Source organism: Condylura cristata, unplaced genomic scaffold, assembly GCF_000260355.1.
Source record: "Condylura cristata isolate star-nosed mole 26May11 unplaced genomic scaffold, ConCri1.0 scaffold00018, whole genome shotgun sequence".
Taxonomy (NCBI): domain Eukaryota; kingdom Metazoa; phylum Chordata; class Mammalia; order Eulipotyphla; family Talpidae; genus Condylura; species Condylura cristata.
The window spans coordinates 38980826-39002758 of record NW_004567119.1 but is presented as its reverse complement, the minus strand read 5'-3'; the positions used below and the strand labels follow the sequence as shown (position 1 = coordinate 39002758).

Here is a 21933-nt window from a genome sequence, read left to right as displayed (position 1 = left end):
GGGGTGGATACCCTGGATGTAACAGTATGTGAGCTGTTCCTTATTTACCCCGGGCCAGGCACAGCGTGTCAGGGCCAAGTACTAAGTCAGATTCTCACAATTCCTTGCAAGGAAGATGTAGTTATGTTTCCCATTCCACAGATGTGAGAACTGGGACTTCAAGCCATGTAAGCAAGTCTTGGCAGCCAGTCAGAGAGAGGCTGGGATTCAGCCGCTGTCTGCATGCCTCAAAGAGGGGCGGGAGGGGGAGAAGATGGAGAGTGGACTTGCCGCCTCCAGCACCATGTCTTCTCTGAGGGCCAAGGCACCTGGGTGGTGGCCTTCTCACCTCATCCACGGTGAGGTGGCCAGAGGACAGCCCAGCTTGGCCTCCTCTCAGCTCCCACTTTGACCTGAGGGACAGTCTCTGCCCGGCAGCCACATTGGCCTCAGGCAGCCGGGGCCCCTGTTGGGAGTGACCTGTCTCTAGGCCCATCCAGGACCTACCCAAACCCCCAAGCCGCCAGCTGGCTCCATACCTAGCCGGTTCCCTGAGTCCTCCCCACACACCACACTCCCTGGGCCCAGCACCCTCACCGGTGGAGCTCCCAGAAAATCTCATGCCAGTGGAATAAAGTCCAGTTGCCCATGTTCCCTCAGGCTGCCCATATCACTTTCCCGCTTCCCCCCCACCCCCCCACCCCCGTCTCCTGCAAGCTCACCACCCCCAGAAAGCTTGCACTCACTCATCCTTCCCTTCAAAAGCCCAGTTGAGCCTCCCCAACCCTCACCTGTCAGGCTCCCAGAGCCCAGGTATGGCCCCTGCGCTTCTGGCACCTCCCCCAGCCTGCCTGCCTCCTTCCCAAGTCAGTATAGGGGCTTCTGATCACCCTCCTAATCCCACGCAACACACTCCCCAGGAGCCTTTCTAACACCCCTGCCCCCGCCGCCACTGCACAGGTAAGACCAGCCCTCCACAGCCCCCACTCAGCCGTGGCTTCTCGCTCCCTGTGGCACATCCCACATAAAGACTGCAGGTCTCTCCTGCTGCTCCCCTCAGCAGTGTGTTTCAGGAAATGCGCCTGTTCTGCCTGTTTTGCTCCCCACTCTGTCTCTGGTGAATCCTCTCATCCCTGCCCCCTCCCCCTAACTCTGGCCTCCACCTCAGCATAAGTAAATAAATCTTTTTAAACAAAGCCTGCCTTTGCTGTTCTCCACTCTGTCTCTAGTGAATCCTCTCACTCCACCTATCCCGCACCTCTGGCCTGCACCCCAGTTCTTGTATGTATAACTAAACAAATCTTAAGGAAAAAAAAAAAGACTGCAGGTAAGAACTACATTCTAGTATCTTCAGAAGCACTGGCACATCCAGAAACTGAACCTACATGTGCGGAAGGGTCACACATGGGGCAATCTTTTCCTGACCCCCCCCCCCAAAGGAGGGCGCTTTCCAAAACAGATGAGGATAACAGGACCCCTCAGACAACAAGCTGCACCCACAGTGTTGAGCTCAGGCCAAGTGGGCACTCAGGGAGAACTGACCCCTGAAGCACCTCAAGGCTGGGCCCAGTCTAAGTTCATTAAGAAAACCAAAATCCTGACTAGATCCTGGAAGCCATTCTCGGAGAAAAATCTCCTGGAAAAGCTTTACTTACAGTTTCTCACAAACCCCCTCAAGAGCATCCAACCCCAGGCCCTGAAAGACCACACACAGAGAGACTTTCTTCCTGGGCTTCAAGTTCCCACACTGGAAGAGGAAGGTCATAACACACTGTAGCAATGGCCCAGCTTGGTGTGAGGAGCAAGGCCATAAGAGACACAAAGATGTCCTGAGAAGTCCAGAACACTCCTACACTCAGGCACTCTCGGCCACCCAGGCACCCGACTTCCTAGGCCGGATATGTGCAGGTGGACACAGGCAGAGTGAGAGTGCCTTTTACCCAACAGCCTCCCCTACCTGCAGCCCATCTCTCCAGTTGCTCCCCTGGAACAAGTTAGTCACAAGCCACTCCTTCCCGAAACCTATCCCTTGGGTGAGCCTACAACTCAGTGTCCAGGCCAGGTCCCTTCCGTGAACAGACGCTCCTAACAAGTGCACCAAGGTGTCAGGGGGCCATCCCAGCAAGCCTGGCCATATGTCCACCCTCCCCTCTGCCACCCAAGGAGGACTGGCAAGAAAGGTCAGTGGGGAGAGGAGGACAAGAAGTCTGTACAACTCCAACAGCACTCCTCTTCTGAAATACTCCGCATTAATAGCCATCCAACTAGCTCTTTAAATCAAGGCAGAGGCGGCCCTCCCTGGTGGCGCAGCGGGTTAAAGCACAGCACTGAGAATCTAAAGCCGCATGAGTTCGATTCCTGCTGCCCGGAGGAGATCCACATGGTGTGGCAGACCTCTCCTGACCCACCCGCTGCTCCGCTCCCCTCAGCAGTTCAGCAGTGTACTTCCTCGATCTGCCTGTTCTGTTCCCCACTCTGTCTCTGGTGAAGCCTCTCGCCGCCCCTGAGCCTCTGGCCTGTACCCCAATTCTGTATGCACAAATAAATAAATCTTTAAAAAAGAAAAAGTCAAGGCAGAGATTGCAAACAGGACTTGATGACAGCGTACCTTCAGGCACCCCAGAAAGACTGAGATGAAAAGGGACAAGTGGGGAGACAAATGCCAGGACTTTGAACTCCCTTTTCTTCCTTTAATCTCACCAAATCCAAATCTGTCGATTTTACTGGACATCTGATTAAGATTTCCATTGTATCAAAGGGCTCAACATATAAAGAGAGGTTGGAAATCCCTGGGTTACGAATTGGCTTCAGAGGCCCCTACTAAAATATAAGCACATGTTCTCTACAGGAGGCAGCACATCAGTGCAATGGAGCCACAAATCTGGGGAGCCCGCAGGTGACCCTGGGGCCCACCAGCTGTCCTCCACACGCCGAGTGACTAGCAGGGATCAAATGTTTACACAAGCCAAGGGATCAGGCAGCGCCACTGAACCCAGCACACAGCTTTGGCTGAAATCGCATCACTCAGTACAGTAACCTCAGCCACCTGCTATTCAAAGCCACTAGTCTTACATTCGTCCTCAGATACTGTTTGACAAGGAAAAAAAACAAAGTCAGAGGTACATCTTTGAAGAATCAAAATTCTCAAAACTACAAGTCCATGAACGTATGTATGTTGATAAGAACACGGGCCACAAGAGCTTCCGCATGAGTGTGAGTGTGAAAACATGTCACTGGTCATGAAAGCACGTGAGTGCACGCATCGTCCCGAACCTGTGAGAAAGTGCAAGAGCGAGAAGGATGAGGGTGGTAATGGAAGAAGGTGAATTCTACTTGCTCTCCCCAAACAGGGGTCAAAATTGAGGGTACCCATAACTGGTATGGTGGGAGCTGAGGTGGAAGAGCTGGGCCCAGCCCATTCTCTACTCACCAACGTCCACCAAGGCTGGCTGCGTCCCGGGGCGGCCCAACCCCAGAACACCGTGCTCATGGGAGCTGGCTCGGTCATTCCCTGAAGCTCCCCGAAAGCCCACTCCCACGGACCATCCCCAGGCCAAAGCCGGGCCTGACCTCTCTCCACACACCTTCTACTCTCGGTATCTCCTCCAAGCCAAAGGTGAGCTGCCAAGGAGCAATACGGCCCGGTTTCCACCCCCACCCACAACCCTCCCCTGCCACTGCAGATTCCTACCCGGAAGCCATCTCTCAGGTGGCAGAAGCCAACCTGGTGGACTTCCCTCCACAAGACCTCTGACACTTCAGCCTTTAGTGGGTTCCCCTTTAGGAACAAGGAGCTCACAACTAACTAAGACATCTTCTCCAAGGAGATTTTTTCTTAAATTGAACGGAAACCTCTTCCCCCTTTGAAATAAGTCATCTGTCTGAAGGCAATGAGGACATGCATTTAATTTATGAGAAATTCAACTCTGCTGACGGAGCAAAATAAGCATGAAGGCCTCTAAACGCAACCCACTTATTTTATCTGACACATAACTACAAAATTACATTACAGAAATATAATTATATAGAAATATGATTTCTATATACACATTTAAATCACTGAACACATTCTATATTTATGTAATTGATATATAGTGTGTGCTCTATCTGCATTTTAATATTAGTGCGCAGAGTTAGAAACCGAAACCCACATGCCATGCTTTATGGGAGACTTGGGAATGTTCACTTTATGGCCTATGGAATCTAACTCCCCGCTGAGATGTTCCACTGCTACACGGGGTCCCCAGGGGCAACTCCGCTCCCAGTTAGATATTTCTAGTTGCAAGGAGGCACCGCTTCGTTGAACCCAGGGAATCAGAAGACCGATCTCTTCGATTCAATCCGACAGACACTCGTTGAGTCGACTTTCACGCATCCAATATTGAGCCAGGAATTGTTGTAACACAAAAGACATGTAAGACATGTCTCCACCCTCAAGAAGTCCCCAGTCTATCTGAGAAAACAAAGATGCACAAGTAGCGGTGTGAAAGCAACACAGTGTAGCGTGCAACAGAGCATCCAGGCCTGGCACCACTGGGGGGTAAAGGCCGAGCGCCACTTGGAGTCCGACCAATTGAATTAACTGGTGGCAGCTTCTGCTCCAGCTCTCTCAGAATGAAGCTGCCCCCCAAGGCCTCTCAGTCCCTGACTGGAAAGCAGGAAGCTGGTCTGTGCTACCACTGCTTTGACCCAGGGGGGCAGAAGACACCTGAGGGAGACTGGGGGTGCAGCACCCTGGACTCTGAAGGCTGAGGAAGGAGCAAGGCAGCAATCTGGCTCCCTGTGTGATGGGTGAGTCAGCGGCTAAGAAGAGGGGAGTCCCCAGGTTCTGCCTGAGTAGCCCAGCCCCCACAACTCTCCCAGTTCCCTCAGGCCCCTCCCAGCACAGCCAAGGTGAGGGTCCTGAGAAGCAGCCCCCCTAGTCCTCACTCAGCACCCTAGTCCTCACTCAGACCCTGTGAGTCTACCGGCCACCCAGAGTGCCCAGCTCTGGTGAGCCTGCACCCCATGCCCTCGGGCGCTAATTATAGTCAGTGAGCAAGCAGGCCAGAGGGGGGCTGATGGTGACTTCATGTGGTTGCAATACACACTCATCCCTCCCTCTGTCCCCACTGCCCCTTCTCCCAGTTCTCTGCCTGGGACCTAGACTTTGAGGTGGCTTTCACTCCCTCAGCCTGCTATTGTCCACACTCCAACCCCTTCTTTAGCATACCTGCACACACACACACACACACACACACACACACACACACACACACACCCCTCCATGCCACTGAGATACCACACCTGGTTTCTGTAGCAACCCGTCCACCAACCAACACAGTGGGACCTAAGGCCCCAGGGGAGGAGTATCCCCAAATAAAACCCCCTTTACACCCAGCTCCCCCGACCCTGCTGGGCCTCACCCCTGCCTTATTCTGCCAAAGCCTGGCTCCTTCTCCCCTCGTCTCACCCTGCTATCCTCCCAGGCTCTGAAAGGACCCACAAGCAATCCATGACAACTCTTCAACTCATGGTTTCAGAAATCGACTCCAAGGAGACCCAGGAGCTGGCTGCCGGTACTGCCCCTCCAGGCCCTCCTTGCTGCCCAGCTGCTCACACACTCCAGGTTCTGACATCATGAATGCTCAGCAGCACACGCCCAGATAGCACTGGTGAGATTTCCCTTCCACGCCCCCTTCCCCCACAGTCTTTATCTTCCAGAGATGGCGTCTCATGCTATGCCGGTGTCTAGGGCATTTTTGGCCCCCCAAAAACCATTGTGCTATTCTTCATCTCGTTATTTTGAGATACTCTTTTATCCCAGGCAGAATCCTCAGGCCTCAGGACAAAGTCCTAAAAGATAACCAGGGGATATCATTCAAATTGTTCCTTTTTCTAAGGCAGTTTCCCTTGGGAGTGCCCGACCAGTTAACACTGGCCAGGTGTGGGTGGGTTGGAACCCAGTTTTGACAGCTTTTTGAAAGTGTGTGGACATGGTTCCTTTGCTATTCCAATATCAATGTGGCAAAACTGTGCATTGGGGCTGGGGGTGGGGGATGACAGAGTGCCTCCTGTCTGTCTTTCTGCTGCCCCATGACCCAAAACTGCCTTCAGAAGAGCCAGCACCTAGCATGGTGTTTGGTACAGTAGGTGCCAGATAAGTGTTTGCTGGATACTGAACAAAGTAAGAGGTAGCAGTTCCAACACCTATGGGAAGACTGAGGCAACTCCCTATAACCTGGCCCTTCACACTGCCCCCAGGAAGGCCCTCCATGCTAAGCAAACTCCTTAATCAGCCCTGTGCCAGGTAGAACAGCAGCCCTGACAGTCCTGCCCCTCTGATGGACACCACCGGCACACCTCTCCTCGAAGGTGACATCACACCTAGTGGCATGTTGTCCTCATCCCTCCTCCAAGAAACCACCCACACCATGTTTCCAAGTCCTCAACCCGACCTCTCTCGCACCCACCAGCCGAGCCTGCAGTACCTGCACTGATAGAAAGTCATCTCCCCCCACTCTGCGCTCAGTTCTGAAACCTCTATTCCAGCTTTTTTCCGGTTGCGACCACCCTCCCCCCACCCCCTCCAGACCCCGGCTAGCCGCTCCTCCACCCCACTTCCCTAGCACTGCGGAGACGGGGGTGTTTCTGGCACAGCCCGAGACTGGCAGTTCTAGGAATGGAGAGCTAGCGATGGTTAGAAGGGCTGTCTCGGGCAGCGTAAGACCCCGAACGCTCGAGGACCTCAATCCCCCTTGTGCCCAAAGGAGAGGGGAGCTTCCCAGGAGCTAAGAGGCGCTTCTTCTCAGACTCTCCTGGAGGGGAGATGGGGGCGCAGTCCATCCAGTTCCCACCGGGAGACTTGCCAACTCAGCCCCCCTCCTCCCAGACTGATGGAGCTGAGGGCGAACTCCACGCCCTCCCCAAAATCGGGCACGGCGCCCCCATCCCCACCCCCAAGGGCACAGACACTGCAAAGGCTAGCACGGGGCGGCACAGGGAGCAAGATCGATAACTGCTGGCGACCACATATCCCGAGTGTAAGGGGGCTGTTTTCCAGGACGCCCTAGTCAGAGACCCCCTCAACCCGAAACTGTGAGGGGGGGTTAAAGGCATCCTTCCGCGCACCCCCAGCTCTGGACGCTCACCTGCCTGCTGTCGCCGTAGGCCGGCCGCTCGGTTCGGAGGCAGCAGGGAGTCTCCCCCCGAGTGGGGGAGCCTGACGCGACCTGGCGATCCCAGCCGGCGCCGAGGTAGCTGCAGCCTCCGCCAGCGCCGGAGCGCCGGGCCTCCAGGCCCCGCCCCGTCCCTCCGCGGATAGGCCCTGACCCCACCCCCGAGGGCGGGGCCTGGCTGATTCGCCCGAGGCCACGCCCCCGCTCCGGGTGACGAAAAAGCGGCTTTGGTCTCTGCGCCATCTTGGTTCGGTCCTACGCGGTGGGTGAGAGACTGGGTTTACCCAACAGGGGTCAAGCCTTAGGACCCAGAAGTGCCTTGGCGCCTTCCCTGTGGGGTACCGGGTTCATCCCGCTCCTTGTATTCACCCTTGTCCCAAATCCACTTGATCCCTAAATTGGCCTGTGCTGGCCACTTAATTGCTACCAATGGTTCATCACTCATCACATCTACTCTCACACACCCATTCCTTTCCCTTTGGTTGCACCCACTTTTTAAGTGAAGAAATGTGAAATCTAGACTCATTTCTGTAGGATGCACTTTAATGAATCATGCCACTCGCCTTCAGGATCCTGGCTGTGCTCACACTGTTACTATAAAATGTCGATTATATATACATAGTAGACATTCTCAAAGCCAAAACTCCGAACAAATTTTAGTTGAATCTCTCCACTTTCCTGAATTGCTCCTTACCCTGTCCCTGTGGCTATTAATGTATCTTTCCCATCTGGTTTGTGAAGTTTCATCATAGTGCCTACTCAAAGCCTGTACAATATCCAGTAAGCACTGCTAGAAGTGTGAAGAATTTTTATATACATGCAACGTGTACATATTTTTAGACATACACATCTATATTAACAACAAATAATGTAGTTGAAATTAGTGGCACATATCATTTTTTCCTCAACATAGTCATCATTTGGCATAGTTTCTTTGTATCTTTAATAGAATGCAGGAAAACCCCAAAGTATTTGATTCTGACTTACTTGGGAGTGAAAACTGAAGCTTAATTTATTATTTGCCCCTCACAGCAAAACCAAAGTACATATTAAGGAAGTAAAAATTGGAAAGTCATTTTTAACCTGTCCAGAAAGTTTGAACTCTTCTCAAGGTAGTTTGGGGTTCTTATCAAAAGAAAATCTGAGACGTTTTACATACCTTACTAAATAAAACATGGATCACCTAGAAAAGACACTCAGTAATGCAGAGGGAAGGCGAGTACTACAATAACTATTGATAACATACTTTACCAAAAGTTTTTCATTTTATACTGAGGACAGAAGAGATCATCATCATTCGTGGAGTTTGACACAAAAACTCAGAAATTGAGTCAGAACACATGAAGCCAAATTTATTTCACTCTCCTTTCAAATTCCTAGAAGGGGACACAAACCCAGCAGGACAACTCGCTCCTGCTTCCTGGCATCGTCAGCTCAGGACTAGGGCTCCACGCTTCTCCTCCCACATCAGAGCAGCAATTTTGTACTGCAGACATCTGCAAAGTGCTTATTGTCCTTGGAATGTTTTGCTTTTACCATTTTAAAGGCCCGCATTTTATTTTTCACTGACCCAGGCTTCTTTTCTGTATGAACAGCTTTAGTACCACCCTCAGTGTGAGTAAGGTAGCTGTTAACTGCAGTATTAAGCAGATGCTTCCTCAGACTAGTCTTTAAATAGCAGGGGTATGGATGGAAAGGAACAAAACAATACACCGATTTAGCAGTTTAGCTCATGATAACAACTGCCCCATAAGATATTTATATGTGTAGACTACTGTCTTGACCCCGTCTCATGGCACTGTCCAGTACTAGTATCTAGCTCACTAGTTAATTTGCGGAAGGAGAGGGTGGCAGAACTGAGAGGGCAAGAGGAACAACAGAAGCCCAGCGTGATCCCTGTCTGCGTACATCGGCGATCGCAGGTCTTGTGACTGCTGGGATATCCGCTCTTCTACAGGGACGGAGGGCCAGGCTCCCGCAGGCACGGGGCAGCAGGTGGCGCCGGGAAGGGTAGTCACTAAGTACTGGTGGTTCAGAGCTTGGTTTTAACATGGGATGTGTTTTTATTTAAATAACTTTCAGTATAATAAATGCCTTTCTAGCAATTCAATGAAAATACACTATCCTTCCTACAATAACTGTCTTGGCTTGTTTTACAATTTACTTAGACATACTGAATAGATTCTTTCATCTTAAATCCCTTTTAGGCTGATGAGGGATAAGGAACATCATAATCAGGTCTCTACTCACCCTTTTACATTTTTATCGCTGTATTTTCTGCATTCTCCCTTTTTTCTACCACAGGAAAAGTGAGATTGACATTTTAAATTGTGTTATAACAAAAAGACCTGGGTTTTAATTCTGCTCTGCCATTTACTGGCTATTCTGGGCTTGGATAGGTCAATGATAAAGTTTTCTCAACCAAAAATGGAAATAGTTATCGCCTACCTGGAGGAACTGTGAGAATCAGAGATTTATGTAAAGTTCTTAGTAAAGTACCAAGGGCACAAAATTATTACCATCACTACTACATCTCATGCAAAAAAATTCCTAAAATCTAAAACTGGCAAAAGAATATTTACACAATAAATATCCAAAGATTATTTTTAAAGAAAGATACACAAGTCAACCTTTTAAGATTCTGAAAACCCTGTCACCTGCTTTATTTCTGGAGAAGAGAAAGGGAGAAGAGAAAATATTCACTTGAATTTGAGGGGCAGCTAAACTGGAAGCAACAGTAGCAACAATTTTAGGCCTCTAAGATTCCTCTGATCCATAAGATTATGCTGAAATTTCCTTGTTTGGAGATTCCAGAGTTAATTTTTCCCTAGAGCATTTCTTTTTGCTGGGATGAAAGAATGAAACTCAATAGCACCAAATGCATTTAAAGCAGAAAATAGGGCCAAATTTCTCCTTTCAAATACCAATTTTTACATTGAAATGTTTATAAATCAGTTGTTTTTCCTCTTGATTCAACCCTTCTACTTCCCTAACAGGAACCCAGGAACCTGAAGAGGAGTGCGTCACTAACCAGCGATACATCCAGGTCCCTGCCACACTGGCAGCTGCTTACTAGTGGCCTGGCCTAGCTCAGGGCTGCATCCGGGGCAGGAGGCAGTGACTACGCTCTCAGGGAGAATGGATACTGGGGGTGCCACCAGTCAAAGAGCCGCACGCTGTGCACTGGGTCCAGGATGACTTGCACACCCTGTTCACTGCGCAGTTTCCGACCACCATGGACAGGAGAATCTTGGAACACCAGTCTCACTCGGTGATGCCGCATGTCTGTGCTTACATTGATAGTAAACTGGGAAGAAAAAGCAGATACAGAACCAAGTTAAACAGCCTTGTTATTCTACAGCTCACTCTAAATGAGTCTGTCTACATGTAATTTACACTGGGCCAGGCCACCGGTAATCTCTAAGTTTTAATACCAGCACCTTTGCAAAGACAAAAATTGAGAGTGATTTGCATAAGCTCTTAGATTATATATTTAAACTATGCTAAAGAAAACCTGACAAGTAGCATCCACACATAGGTTACCATCAATGCCAATGGTTAAAGATTGGTTCAGAAGTATAGGAGATATGACTTAAGAGGTTTAGATGAAATATTGTTGAGCAAGTCAATCAAGATACATGAAACATACATCTGATCACATTTTTTGGTAAACTAAAACACAAAATCTCTAAGTATCTAAGTATCTTTGTATTGGTCTGTCTAGAATGGTGTGAGTATATAACTCGGTAATTAACACAGCTTAACCTAGAGGGAGAAAAAGTGTCTACAATTAAAGCAGCATGCATAACATAATCTCAATTACACAAACTCATTTAAGGGAAAGTGGATGTTCACACCAGCATACTTGTTACAAAGTTATAGGATGGTGGAAGTCTAAATCACCTTTACTTTCTCAATGCATTTCTGTATTATTTAAATTCTTTACACATAGTACACACTATTTATTTACTTTTTAAAAATTAAATTATTTTCAGTATGTTATGAGGAACCCCACATATCTCTGGGCATAAGATAAATTACACGAACTCTCCAGTTAACCCAGTTAAAAAACTTTTAAAACTATTAAGTATTCCTGAGGCGTATTTCTTGTTTTAATCTAAGTCTTGGCTAGGCCTTAACCAGCCAGGTCATCACACAAAGGACAGCGCCGGCCACCCTACCTTTGACCATTCCGCTTATGCCATCACACACATACGCACGCTTCAAGGCCCTGACGTAAAGTACTCGTGCAAGCACAGCTTAGTTAGCCCTACTGGGATAATACGTCTCCATCACTCATGATCACCACACAGGAGATGCAAAAACATTCCCTTTACCATACAGAAAGAAACAGAAGTAAAACAGTCTTACACATAACTAACCTCCACGAATTTCTCTGTTCCTAATGTACAAGTATGCTGGCGGTCTTTTTTACATTCTACGTCAAAGATTTCTTCCTTGATGGTTAAATTTACAAATCTCTTTCAAACCCTATGTCTGTGAAAGAGCTGAGGATGCTATTTTGAGTCCCCACTTACCAGGGTAAATATCATTCCCATGACAATTGGAATAAAGATGAAGTTGAGGGTGGTGACCTGTAGAAGGCAGCAGTCTTGGTCTGGGTTGGTGTGAACATCTTCGTACTGAATAGGAGGCTGCAACCCTCCCACACATTTGCTCTTTAATCTAGGAGACTGAAGAGAATTGAGAATTAATCTGATAGCTTAAAGGAGTTGTTTATGGCTCTAAGATTCCACCAAGGAAAACCAAATGGCTCTACCAAAGCCAACAAGATCCACTGACCCGAGTGATCTCCTCTGTATAGACATATCAGTTTCTATACAGACAGAAAAACTGCCCGCTGAAAAGAGGGAAACACACTTGGGTGAGCAACGTGACAGTGCGTACATGCTTCATTTATATGGTATTTCCTGCCATCTGGCAAGAAATGGCAATTACAGCCTCTCTGAGAGGCTCTGCAATGTTTGAAAGTTGGCAAATTCCTTGTGACTTGTCAGACTCCAGAGAACATCTGCTGCACAAAAGGAATGGAAGCAGAAGCCACCTCCTAATTCCAGAGTCACAGTCCCAGAAGCGCAGGGACTCTGCCTTCGCTTTCTTGCAGTAACCCAGGTCTCAGCTTACACACAGCTAACCCTGCCCCTCCCCGAAAGGCCCTAGGGCGGCCTTTCTACCAACATCTGAAGGACGCTTAAGACTATGGCCATCTTATTAAAGCAAATGGTCAGAGGCAAATCTTCCCTGGAACCATGTTTTTGAAAAAATATGAGTTAACTTTAATTACATACTTATCTGTTACTCATTAGCAACCAAGTAAGGAGTAACTAATCACATCTGTAATGTGTCTCACAAGTGAACTACTCAGGAGAGGAGATCAATGCAAGAAATGAGCCCACCGAATGTAAACAGAGACATGCAAAACAAGCCCTTACTGTGGGCAAGACCTCAGACACGGTCCAACCAAAGGAAGACAGAAGAGTTTCAATCTACTTGCCTTAAAAATAGCCTGTTTTTCCCCAAGACACCTCCACAAAAACCACTTAGGCCAATAACTGCAACACATTCATAAGTTTCTCTCTTTCCCACTTCAAAAGTCTTCAGAAGTTCTGAAGGCCATGTGCGCCCGCCCACCGAACACCCTGCCACATTTGTGCCCCCGCCTCTCAGCTTTGGTATAAATGCAGCTAGAAACACAGACATACTTCCCCAACTGAGACTACAAAAGCATCTGAAAGAAACACTGACATTCTACCCTCATTCAGTTTAACTAAAGACATTTATATACAGCCACAACATTATCACATTCAAGGAAATCAGTCACTTCAAATTTCTTTGTTTCACAGATGTCTTTTTGTTCCCTGAACCAGAATACACTCAAGGTTTACTCTGCCGTAAGCTATTTTATCTATAAGCTGTTATACTTAAGTCCCTTTCCTCTAGAACAAGTCCTCCTTTCTTTTCTTTTCTTTTCATGGCATTAGTATAAGTTCTGATGTAGATTATTTGATTTTAGTAAGGTATTGTTATGCCTGGTAAAATATAATTCCGAAGATACAACTACAAACCTGTTTTTTGAACTTGAAGTTGAATTCCCACATTGGTTCCTGTCTGTTCCCAACAATCTTTCTGCACCAGAAAAGTAAGCACTGTAAGAAAATAAAAATAAAACAAACCAAAAAATAATAACAAATAAAACAGAAAAAAAAGTAATCAAAATAAGGAAACAAAGAATCATCAGCAACATCCTTTCTGTTTGACAGCTCTACAGTCAGCCAGTCCCAATGTTGAGATTTTATTTTGCACAGATAGAAACCCCCCAATTTGACAATGGTGCAACAAGAAGAGACAACCCCAGGGCTACCCAATAAAAGAGGGACCAATATAAGCCAACCTCAGACTGAGGTGGACCCCTAGTGTTCTTATCTTTAAAGACAGAAACTTGGTCTCTAGAGACTGGGGCATTCTGATTCAGCAGGCCAATCCTCTCTGTTAAAATATAAGGGCAGCCAAAAGCCACCAGGCAAGATGATAACAGAGCCACAAGGCAGGCAGAGACGGCCCGCCAGTGACAGGAGCAAGCCACTCAGGACATACTGGGAGCAGACAGCCAGTGTGAGCAGCACAGACTTGGGCTGAATTCCGTCTAGAGTGAGGCCCTCAGTGAAAGTCAGGCTACAGCTAGGGTTAAGCACAAGAAGTTAAGTACCTCCCAGGGGGTAAGGGGTGGGTCGTCCGCCGTGCCAGCTGCCCTTCAGACATGCCCTGTACGTCCTGCTGTTCCAGCAAAAATAATGGGCTTGGCTTTAAGGGGCAAACACTTCTGCTGCCATCACAACGGCTCCAGTGTCCCACACAAGCTATGCTACTGAAAAGAGAGAGAGGGACAATCAAATACGAAAAGCTGGAGTCCAGGAACATGGGACAACTTCCTGTGGCATGCTGGCAACTCCCTGAATGCCATGCGATTGTGGTTATACAGGTGGCAAGGCCATGCATGGGAAACCTGCCACCGCAGGCCCCACATCGTCTCCAGAAGATCTCCGACAGGCACAAAAGCAGCAGCCAGGTGGCCTGGGTTACTATTCGGGTCAAGACCTTAGTTATGACCACCGTAGCTTTTTATAGCCCACTTTGAAATCGTTACTGAACTGGAAGATACGAAGACATGGTATTTCGGATTTAGGCAGTAGCACTTGCACTGTGCACTGGAGCCGCTAGGATGGGTCAAGCATGAGGAGTTTGCCCAATGCTGCTCTGCTCCCAGCAACTGATTCGCACCTGGCATGGTTATTAGCTTTGGGATGATCCCCCTCACCACAGTTAGTCTGATACTATCAAATGTTTCTAAGGGAGGGAAATTGTGAATGTGAAATAATACACTGCCCACTCACATTACAAGCAGAAGCAGCTGCTGGGTGAAATTCCACTCGCCCAGCCTTCTACTCCTGCCCTCAAGGCCATCAGCTAGCATATTAAACTGGTCTCAGCCAAAGGCCCAGACCCCTCAGTTTGCGACCTTGGTAACCTGAAAGCAACAGTACCCTTCGAGGTCAATACACACCAGGAGATTATCCCACTAGAGATAAAATGGGTAAGAATCATTATATAACATCCAAAGCATAAAACCAAAACATAACAGGGAGTGCTACTGGACACCAGCATTTGGATAGGAACAGGGTAATAAGAACTACCCACGAGCTCTAATGATACAAAATTCAGACAATGGGAGTAGTAGAAAGCGAAAACGGCTGAGGTATTAGCTGCCTAAATGTGACCACGTCCGCCCCAGCAGTCTAGGTGTCTGAGCGGCATTTACTCAGTACTAAAGGCCAATAGAGCTGTGTACAAATCAGAAGAATGTCAAAACCCAAATGAGGTGTATGAATATAAACTACTAGAGTGATGCTGAGATCCAAAAATCTAGAACACGGGGAGTTTTTGAGCACCCAGGCCTATGAGCGAGAGTGCCTTCTAGCCTCTGAGCTGACCTACGCCGCTGGCCTGGTATCCTGGGCCCTTAGCAGTGCTAAAGGAGCAAAGTCTACATAAGAAACTTAAGCAGGTCAACAAGAAAGGGGAATCCCAAATGTGAAGGTCTATTAGAAAGAAAAAACTAGTGAGCTGTTTGTGCTATGTCTTTATAGCACACTTTAAAGCGCCTTTTTAAGAATTATAGTCTATATTCATCATGAGTTGTGCTTTTCCTAACACAAACCATCAAAACATCTAAGGTGGTACAGTGCATGAAAATAGAAAGAATAAGGAATATGCTAAAAGCACAAGAAAGCTTTAAGCTCCAGGTAACATAGGCCAGCCCAGCACAGCAGGAATGTCTTAGAGAAGTACAAGCCCTGAGCCTGAAAGTTTACAGTAGCCCCCTAGCAGCCTGGGACCTACAGCCCTAGCCCTCGCCATCCAAGAAGCCGAAGAGAAGCCATGATCACAGGACCTCACACGAGAGTCCATCAGTCAAACCCCCGCACTAATTCTCACTTACTTTGGAATTCTTCAGTGTGCTGGGAGTACTTTCCGGAATGGCTGGATTCTTGGAGATTCGAGCAGCAAAGGGCTCATACATATGGTACAGAGATCGGATCACACAGGCCCGGAGGCAGCGCAGCTTCTCCATTGACTCTGGTCGCAGGCGCAAAGGCAGGGAGGCATCCAGCGTGTAGTGCCTGAAACACGACACATTACTCCTACCACTATGTGGCCGGCCTCTCCTGCTCCGGGCGTTCTCCAAGGATCCCTGTTCTCTGTCCGAGTTTTACTGTGCTGATCCACCAGCCGCAGTGACCGGGTCCCGGGTGCTCTCACACACAAATCCCCATCTCCTTCACTTCTCAGCTATTTCTGCTTCTGCACTATGCAAAACCTAGTTCATGTGTACCTTGGAATCCTTCACTTCTACGTCCAGCTGACATGTCAAATCCTCAATATGTCACTATGAAAATGGGCAAGGCTCTGCAACTGATATCGATACAAAATACTGCAGCTGCTCCAAACTGCAGCTGGTCCAGGGCGGTGTCACCAGGTTCTCCAGTCACTCTCTCCGCAACGTCCCTAATGACAGTCTGTCATCCTCACTAAGCTTCCAAACCCAGTATCTAAGCATATCATTCACTTACTTCTCACCACTACAACTGGAGCAAGTACAAAAACTGTAATACTTCAAAATGACTAGAAATTTAAGAAACAAGTAATCAGTTGGAGGATAAGTACATAGATAACTACAGTTTGAAATTTTAAGGTAAACCTCTGAAGAAGCCTGAGACAGTTCTTTTTGAAACCTTTAGCAAAAATTTTTTTTTGCTGAAAATGGATACTGGATGGGGAAGATGGTGGGGCAGCCACAGGGAAGACAATTACCTGAGTGAATTAATAATATCAATTTTAAATTAGAGAGGGGTTCAAGGAGTCCAAAGCTAGGCACATGCCCAGGCAGGGAGTAGAGAAAGTGGGAAGAAGTCACCATCCAAGAAGTAGCTTCAAATCACAAACAGCAATGAAATCAGCTACACAGATAACAGAGTGAGCTCTCTGTGGTCGCACCTTCGGTACAACCTGGTCCAAAAGGCAGCAGTGCAAGTGACAGTCCAGGCATTCTTACAAATCAGAGAAAAATTCACAATGTCCTCAGGACGGATATAGGAGGCCAGCAAAAGCCAAATGTCCATGGGATACTCTTCTCCTCCAGCACCATCCAGGTCTTCTGAAACAGAGAGAAAAACTACAAGCTTTAACCTTCTGTTACTTGAACACATATAGGACCCTAATTATTCCAATCACCCAGGGCTTGCACCATTAAGAAAAACACTTTAAATAGGGCCAAGGGACCCCTCAAACTCATCGTGTCCCACATTAGTGTAGCTACTGAAAACTTTTGGTTCCGGATGCCCAAATAAGTCTTGTTCTTAAGGCAATTACTTATTTTGAAGTTTTTAAAGTACACCCTTTCAAACATTAAGTTATTCAACACTAAAAATTCCTCAGTGGAAATAAGGAAAATAACACTGTGCCCACTTTACAAATACGAAAACAGAACCTCTTGCCTCGTAACTCAAGGGAAAAACCAGGGAGATTTTCTGACTCCCAATTCTAGCTTTGCACTAAACGCTCCCTTGATTTCACTTACACGTCCCTAACTCCCCAAGCATCTTCTTTAGTTCAATCTTTTAAAAAACAAAACTGATGTCAGGATAGTATGAGAAAACCTCAATGTGCAAACCAAATTAAAAAACAGGCAAATTACATGTATTTTCAGTACTCAATAATCGCCTGTAATCGTATTTTTCTTCTCAGTTTCTCCTTGTTCCATTACCAGAGTGACTTATGATCCTCATGACAGGCATTCACTATCCAAAGATGCTCTGACAATCTTCCCCCACCTCCTCCTCCAGGTCTCACTAGCAATCATCCCTCTGACCCAGAAATCTACTATACATCTTGGGTCCAAACACACTACAAAAAGATACCTGAACATGGGCTAACACTAAAGCATTTAGCCTTTAATTAAGACCTAGTCAGAGAACTATCCTAAAGCCAGTTTTCTTTCTTTTTCCTGGGAAAAAAGCCCTCACACTGCCACCTTAAAGCTGCCTCTTCTTTTCCAGCTAACTGCTCCCTGCAGCTCTAGATTCAAGTCAGGTTCCTGCATTTGGTGTACATATCAGAGTCCAAGGTCTTTAAAACAACATCCTTTCTTCAAGTTCATATCCCTCCTTGTAAACCTCACCAAACATTCAAGCTAGTCTACCATGTTTAAATTCTACTTAATCTCACATTAAATCTCTCTCTCTCAAACTACTTTCACAAAGTAAAGTGTTATTTAAAATGATCTATCTTTGGAGACAATGCTTAGTAATTACTGAAGAATTCAGTTTCTAAGCATACTGAGGAAATTTTAAATGTGGGAAATGGTATTAGCAAAGGAAACAACGTCCTTATAAGGGAAATAAAAAATTGTGATAGACACAGGTCAAGAAAAAAGTACTCCAAGAGAAATAAACAGCTAAAATGAAACATACTTAGAAAAACAAAGCATATGTGAGGTCAGGAGAGAGACAAGACTAACAAGAATTATTGATATTTAGTTAAATTAAAATTAAATTTTTAACCCTAACTGATATTAAAAGCTACATCTTTTTTTAGTTGTCATAATGGTTTTCTTCTTTTGGGAATAACTACCAAATTATTCACAGAGATGATGATGTAATATCTGGAACTAGGCGTTTCAAAATAATGCAGGGTTGTTGGAATGAGAGGGATGGGAGAGTAACAGTCAAAATAAAAATAACTACAAGTTGATAATTTTCGTGCTGGGTAATAGTTAGCAGGATTTGTATGTTTCATTAAAACAAGCTAAAAGAAAGGGAATAGGAGTAAAGCGGAGCAACTCAAAGATAAATTATGGCTTTAACAGCTGTAGGCCACAAATCATGTATCTTACAAGAGACTGGTATCCTGAATATATAAAGAACTTTTACAAAGCAGTAATAAAACGATAAACAACCAAATTTTAGAATAAGCGATGGATTTGCATAGACATTGCTCTAAAGAAGATATACAAATGGCCAATGAGCACAGGTAAAAATGCTCAACGTCACTAGCCATCAGAGAAAGGCAACTCAAAACCACATCCACTGGGGTAACTCTAATTTTAAAAAGTCAAACATGAGTAAGTGAGGATGTGGAAAAACGAACTCTCATGCTGGTTGTGAGAATAAAAATTAGAACTCTCAGAAAGCAATCTATCAAGTCCTCAAAGAGTTAAATACACAATTTATCATGTGGATTTAGCAATTTCACTCCTACCCAACAGAAGTTAAAAAATATGTCCACACAAAGACTTGCCCAGGAATGTTCAGCAGCATTATTCATAATTGTCAAATAAAAAGCAACAGAAAGACAGTACTGACACATGCTACAACAGGGATGAGCCCTGAACATAAGGGAAGCACCCCTTCTGCTAGTGAAAATAGTTAGAAAAGTCCACATCATGTACACAAAATATTCAGAACCAGTAAAGAGAAACTAAAAGCAGGTTGGGGGAGGAGCACACACTGAGACTTGGAAAGAAATGAAGAATGAGCTTGCACTTTGGGGCGATAGCCATGTTTTAAGTTTAAATCATGTTGCTGACTAAACACCTCTGTTAACTCTGTGAGCACCCTGAAACCACTAAACTGTACACTTTAAAGGAGTGAAATTTTATCTTAGTAGTTTAAAAAATCTGTAAACATTCTGTGGTTGATGTCAAAAAAATAATAACCATAAACCAAGATAAATCTCTAAGAGGGGCCTCCCTGGTGGCACAAGGGGTTAAGTCTCAGCACTCTGAAGCTATCCGCAGCCACTGCACCCCAAGTTCCATTCCCAACCAGAGAGGTGACCCACAACGTGCGGCAGATTTCTCCTGTCTTGCCCACTGCTCACTCAACAGTGTATTTCAGTCAGTCTGCCTGTTTTGCTCCCCACTCTGTCTCTGGTAAATCCTCTCACCCGTACCTCTGACCTATACCCCAGCTCTTGTATGCATAAATAAATAAATCTTTTAAAAAAAAAATCTCTAATAGAATGGAGAGGGTAAGTAGGAATTTCAAGAAAGAAATTTAGAAACAAAGAAGTATGAGGAAAGTCAATATTAATCTTCAGGTTCTAGAAGAGAGTGGTATCACTGACAATAGCAGGTTATCATCATAAAGCAATGTCAGTTGATTATTGATTTTAATACTTTACAAACACAAATATTATCTAATTCTGAAGTAGATGTGAAAGTTCTGGTAGATCTGCAACCAAAAGACACTTATGTATTATATAACTTTCCCCTAACTTTAGCTGATCGTGAATAGCTACCCTGAGCTCTACCTCAAGTTGAGTCTGATACATTAAGTCTGAATGATGGCTTGGAACATGTGTACTGTTAGTCCAGTTTTCTTTCTTTTTATTTTAAAGACTTATTTATTTATGCGTACAAAACTAGGGTACAGGCAGATTGATAAAGTACACTGATGAGGGGAGCAGCGGGTGGGTCAGAAGAGGTCTGCTGCGCCATGTGGGTCACTTCTGGGATAGGGATCGAACTCCCGCTGAAGCCGCTGAGGCTCACATACAGTGCTTTGCCCACCTGAGAGGGCCCCATTTTTCTTTCTTTCATTTGTGAAACTTTTATCACCACTGAGATAAAAATACCGTATACTTCCTATTTCCCACAGAACCCATTAGGCAAAAAGCATGCATTAATAATTGCAGAGCACTTAAAAGCCCATAATAATATCTAATTTTAGCTGAAATAAATCTGGTTATATATAACACACATATTCAGGAAAACATGTTTTGTCACATTCAGAAACCCAGAAAGGCAAGTGCTCTTTGCTTTCATGTTCCCATTTCATTTTTTACCTAGTAAATGACATATTTGCCATGAATAGTTCAACAGTCAAGTTCACAGCTCTGAAATCTGCTGACTCTTGACAACTCCTTTCCTCTCAAATTCAAACAAAAGTAACAAGCCCTGGAATATGAAACCCTGTGCCACCACTAAGCACACGTGTGCTACTGAGAGAGTGAAAGCTTCAAGTGATCACCACAGACAGGACTAATAATGCAAAGGACAGCAAGCTCTGTACCTTTGTGCCTCTTGCTCTTCTTCTTTCTGGAGATGGTTTGCTCATGGATACTCTCCTCCTGGGCATCCATCTCATCACTGCTATCAATGATGTCACACGGCTCACCAGCTCCAGAAAGAGCTTCTACCGCAGGAACCTGGGAGGCTTCCAAGCCACAAAGAGATTTTACTAGAAGAAAATAAGGAAGAAGGATATGGCCGAGTCCCATATGGAAGTACAAATGTCTTAGTAAGGCTATCAGCATTCATGTGGGAAAGGAAAAAAGGGAGGAGGGGGAGGAAGCAGTGAGTCTCCTGGAAAAGAATTTTAGCATTTTGAACACAAAATAAGTGGAAGCAATAAGCAAAACTGCAGAAACTGAGTCTAAAATGGCCACCCTTGGACCTTAAGAAAAACGGAGGGCTCTGTTTATACAGGACTGCAGGGCAAAAACAAAAGGTGAATGCCATTTTCATCCACCTAAATTTTAAGAGGTGGTGCTGGAAACGAATCAAATCCAATTTAGCCCAGTTCATGAGATGGAAATCGTAGATGTCATAAAAACACAAGCACTGGGAAAGGAAAATAAACACACCCAGCTTACAGCCCAGAAAGCAAACTGCCCAATAAGTGCTGCACCTATGTCAACTAAGGGGGCGGCGGGGGAGGAGGAGTGGTGCGGGAAGGCGAATAACCAAGAAGCTGTGGGAATAAGAATAAGCAGATTTTTCTTTAACGTCAAAACAGAAAAAGAATCCCTCACCAAAACTGCTACTCCACTGAGCTAACCCTGCCCCTCTACGGCAGAGTAGAGCAAACACCAATATGGAATGGGAAGTGCCCAAAGGTTTGCAAGAAAAACACCGGGCCTAATTCCGACAAAAGAAACACCTCGCTGCTGTCGCGGCCTGGGGCTGAAAGGGCGGCTCGCAAGCTTACCTTCCTGCTGGACAGCATTGGCCACGGCCTTCTTAACCCGCCCAGACCTCACGACGGCCGGATCCGAGTTGGCATAATCCGCCACGGTCACTGAAGCAGACAGGAATCATTGCAGAGCACGCCAGAGCCCGCTCCCCCTGCCCCAGCCCTCGGGGGAGGAGGCCTGGTCTCGGCAGCCTCTCGGCCAGGCCCCCTCCCCACCGCGGGCTCCGGTCCAGCCGCCCGTTCCC

The 21933-nt window shown here is 46.3% G+C and overlaps 2 protein-coding genes across 2 annotated transcripts in view; both read right to left on the bottom strand.

Moving 5' to 3' along the window:
* PPFIA4 (protein tyrosine phosphatase, receptor type, f polypeptide (PTPRF), interacting protein (liprin), alpha 4) overlaps window positions 1–7225 on the bottom strand; it is a 48224-nt gene extending 40999 nt beyond the window's left edge. The window contains exon 1 of the mRNA XM_004685521.2: window positions 7110–7225. The gene's annotated coding sequence lies outside the window, so the exon portion shown is untranslated. The remainder of the gene's footprint in view (window positions 1–7109) is intronic.
* A 2542-nt stretch (window positions 7226–9767) lies between these two features.
* On the bottom strand, window positions 9768–21809 carry TMEM183A (transmembrane protein 183A; the record flags this gene model as incomplete). The annotated part of the gene is made up of 7 exons (XM_012726785.1): window positions 9768–10443; window positions 11675–11830; window positions 13223–13303; window positions 15655–15835; window positions 16710–16869; window positions 20786–20953; window positions 21704–21809. Coding segments are annotated over 7 exons (1038 nt in total), but the record flags the coding sequence as incomplete, so codon positions are not given.
* Between the last annotated feature and the right edge of the window lie 124 nt (window positions 21810–21933).